This window comes from Zingiber officinale, chromosome 8A (genome assembly GCF_018446385.1).
Source record: "Zingiber officinale cultivar Zhangliang chromosome 8A, Zo_v1.1, whole genome shotgun sequence".
NCBI classification, from domain to species: Eukaryota; Viridiplantae; Streptophyta; class Magnoliopsida; order Zingiberales; family Zingiberaceae; genus Zingiber; species Zingiber officinale.
In genome coordinates this window covers 13,654,360-13,656,567 of record NC_056000.1, presented here as the reverse complement: position 1 = coordinate 13,656,567, position 2,208 = coordinate 13,654,360, and the positions used below count along the sequence as shown (strand labels likewise).

At 41.9% G+C, this 2,208-nt stretch overlaps 1 protein-coding gene across 1 annotated transcript; it reads left to right on the top strand.

Moving 5' to 3' along the window:
* Positions 1 to 845: 845 nt before the first annotated feature.
* Positions 846 to 1,518, top strand: LOC122010533 (transcription repressor OFP2-like). Its single transcript, XM_042567062.1, has 2 exons — positions 846 to 1,445; positions 1,501 to 1,518. Exons 1-2 carry the CDS (start codon positions 846 to 848, stop codon positions 1,516 to 1,518), a joined length of 618 nt encoding a protein of 205 aa, XP_042422996.1.
* The last annotated feature ends 690 nt before the right edge of the window (positions 1,519 to 2,208 follow it).

Genomic DNA, 2,208 nt, shown 5'->3' with positions numbered 1-2,208 from the left:
TTGGTTGAAGTGGATGGGGTTTGATAAAGAGTTGACGGAGAAGGAAATGCCATAGAACGTATTGAGTGAAGAGCAAGGGAGTGGAGCTCGAATTGTTGTTAAACCAGATTAGACCTCCCGTTCATAGGCTAAGTTTACCAAGTCTTAGAAGTGACGAAATGGGCGATCAGATTGGGTTCAGCAGTCAGCCCATTGCTCCAATGTGTCTGGGCTTGACGAGCCCATTAAGGTAGCACCATAGGATTGGCGTATTTGATGAAGATTTCTCTCTTTATCAATGTCGTACGAAAGTTTTCAATTTACAATGCTACAATGGGACGGTTCGGCTACAGTGAGTTTGTACCAAGAAAACATTCCTTATGTTAAAAGGAAAAAAAAAAACAAAACCCTTCTGAAACCTAGAATGGTCCCTTTGGACCACTCTCTTTCTTCTGCATCAACTGCATAATTATCTCCATTTCCAAAATTAAAAATTATGATAATCCTGATACAAAGATGAGGAACCGATTCGTCTGGAAGTTGTTTTCAGAAAAAACAACATCGATTTGTCCTTTAAATTTGTCTATTTCTCATTCTTGCCCTCTATGCTCCCATGGCTCATCTCTGCACGTCTTCTGCCCACCTTCTATATCAACCTCCACAATGACAATCAGAACAACACACCAACAGAGAGGGAGAGAACAGAGAGTAGTTTAGTATAATGTGAGAGAGATTCATAGCTTATGTAGCTGACCATGGTTTTGAGCGTGTAGGTATCAGAGATGGGAAATTATAGGGTCCGTCTATCTGGTATGATACCAAATTCTTGGCTCTACAAGCTTAAATTTTTAGGCAGAGCTACGAAAATGCAGACTAATTCAGCAACTGCACCTCCACTGCAACACACAGAACGGAAAGACTACCTCCTCAACAGATCTTCCTCCTACATCCCTAGCAAAGGAAGAAATCCCGCCGCCACTGATCTCGCAGACCAACCTCCGACGGCCAAATCTTCTTCGAACATGGGAAGAAAGGATTCAGAACTGTGCGTCCATCCAAATTCTTCTGTTTCTGGCTTAGAAATAGCAGCGATTAAGCTTCCGCCTATAGTGACCGAGCCAAAGAAGAAACAAGTGCCGGTGCATGACACGAAGGATACAATTGACAAGAGAGAAGAAAGGAGATCGGCTTCGGGATCGGGATCGATTCGTTGTCGGACTAAGCAACGACGGAAGAACTCTCCAAGGATAGCGAGGAGGACTGCTGCGAGCCCAGTACGAGGGACAAGAGCATTGAGCGAAAGCATGGTGGTCGTCAAGACGTCGTCAAATCCACGTGGGGATTTTATGGAGTCGATGATGGAGATGATCATGGAGTACAGAATCCGAGAGAGGAAAGATTTGGAACAGCTGCGCGCATGCTACTTGTCGTTGAATTCCATGGAGTTTCACGAAGAGATCAACAAGGTATTCGAGCATGTTTGTTTTGTTCTCACTGATATAATTAATTTGTGTTAAGCAGCGATTAGAGGTCCTGTGAATTGATTGTTTGACTAGTGTCATAAATAATTAAGAAAAAGTAGGCGTTTGTCGATGTTTCCAGTTTTTCATTTTTATATAAAAAAATTATATGCCAGAAGAAAGATGCATGAGAACTTTTGGAAGTCCTCTACGTGAAATCGCATTTCAAAATATCACTCGTATTGCCTCCAGAGAAGGTCGCAAACAGGGTGAATAGACTGTGATTGATTGAAGTGATAGACATCGTTAAGGAGGTTGTGGAAAGTTTCTTGAGGTCCTCTCTCCATCGTGAAGAGCTAGGTAAGGTGAAAAGATGAGGAACATATTGTTTTGAAAGTCCTTTTCTATATATATTGACCTTTTAAAAATCTTGAGTGGAAGAAAACTGTCTTAATTAGCTGCAGAGAAAGGATTGAGATCGAGAAAAACTCCATCCGCCAAAATAGGAAGACGCAGATTCTCCACAGAACTGAAACTCGAAATAATTTTTTCACCCTCGACCATTAACAGAGGGTTAGTGGGCTAGTAGTAATTAGACGACATCAAGATCAAGTGGGTCATCTGAAATAAAATTCCACAACGAAGCGCGTACCATCCTCCTTAAGTATAGAGACGCCTAGCTAGATCATCCGCCGTCCATTTTCCAACACCTGCATTTGCATCGTTTTTTTTGTTTGCAATCAATCAACAATTGCCACATTTTGTCACG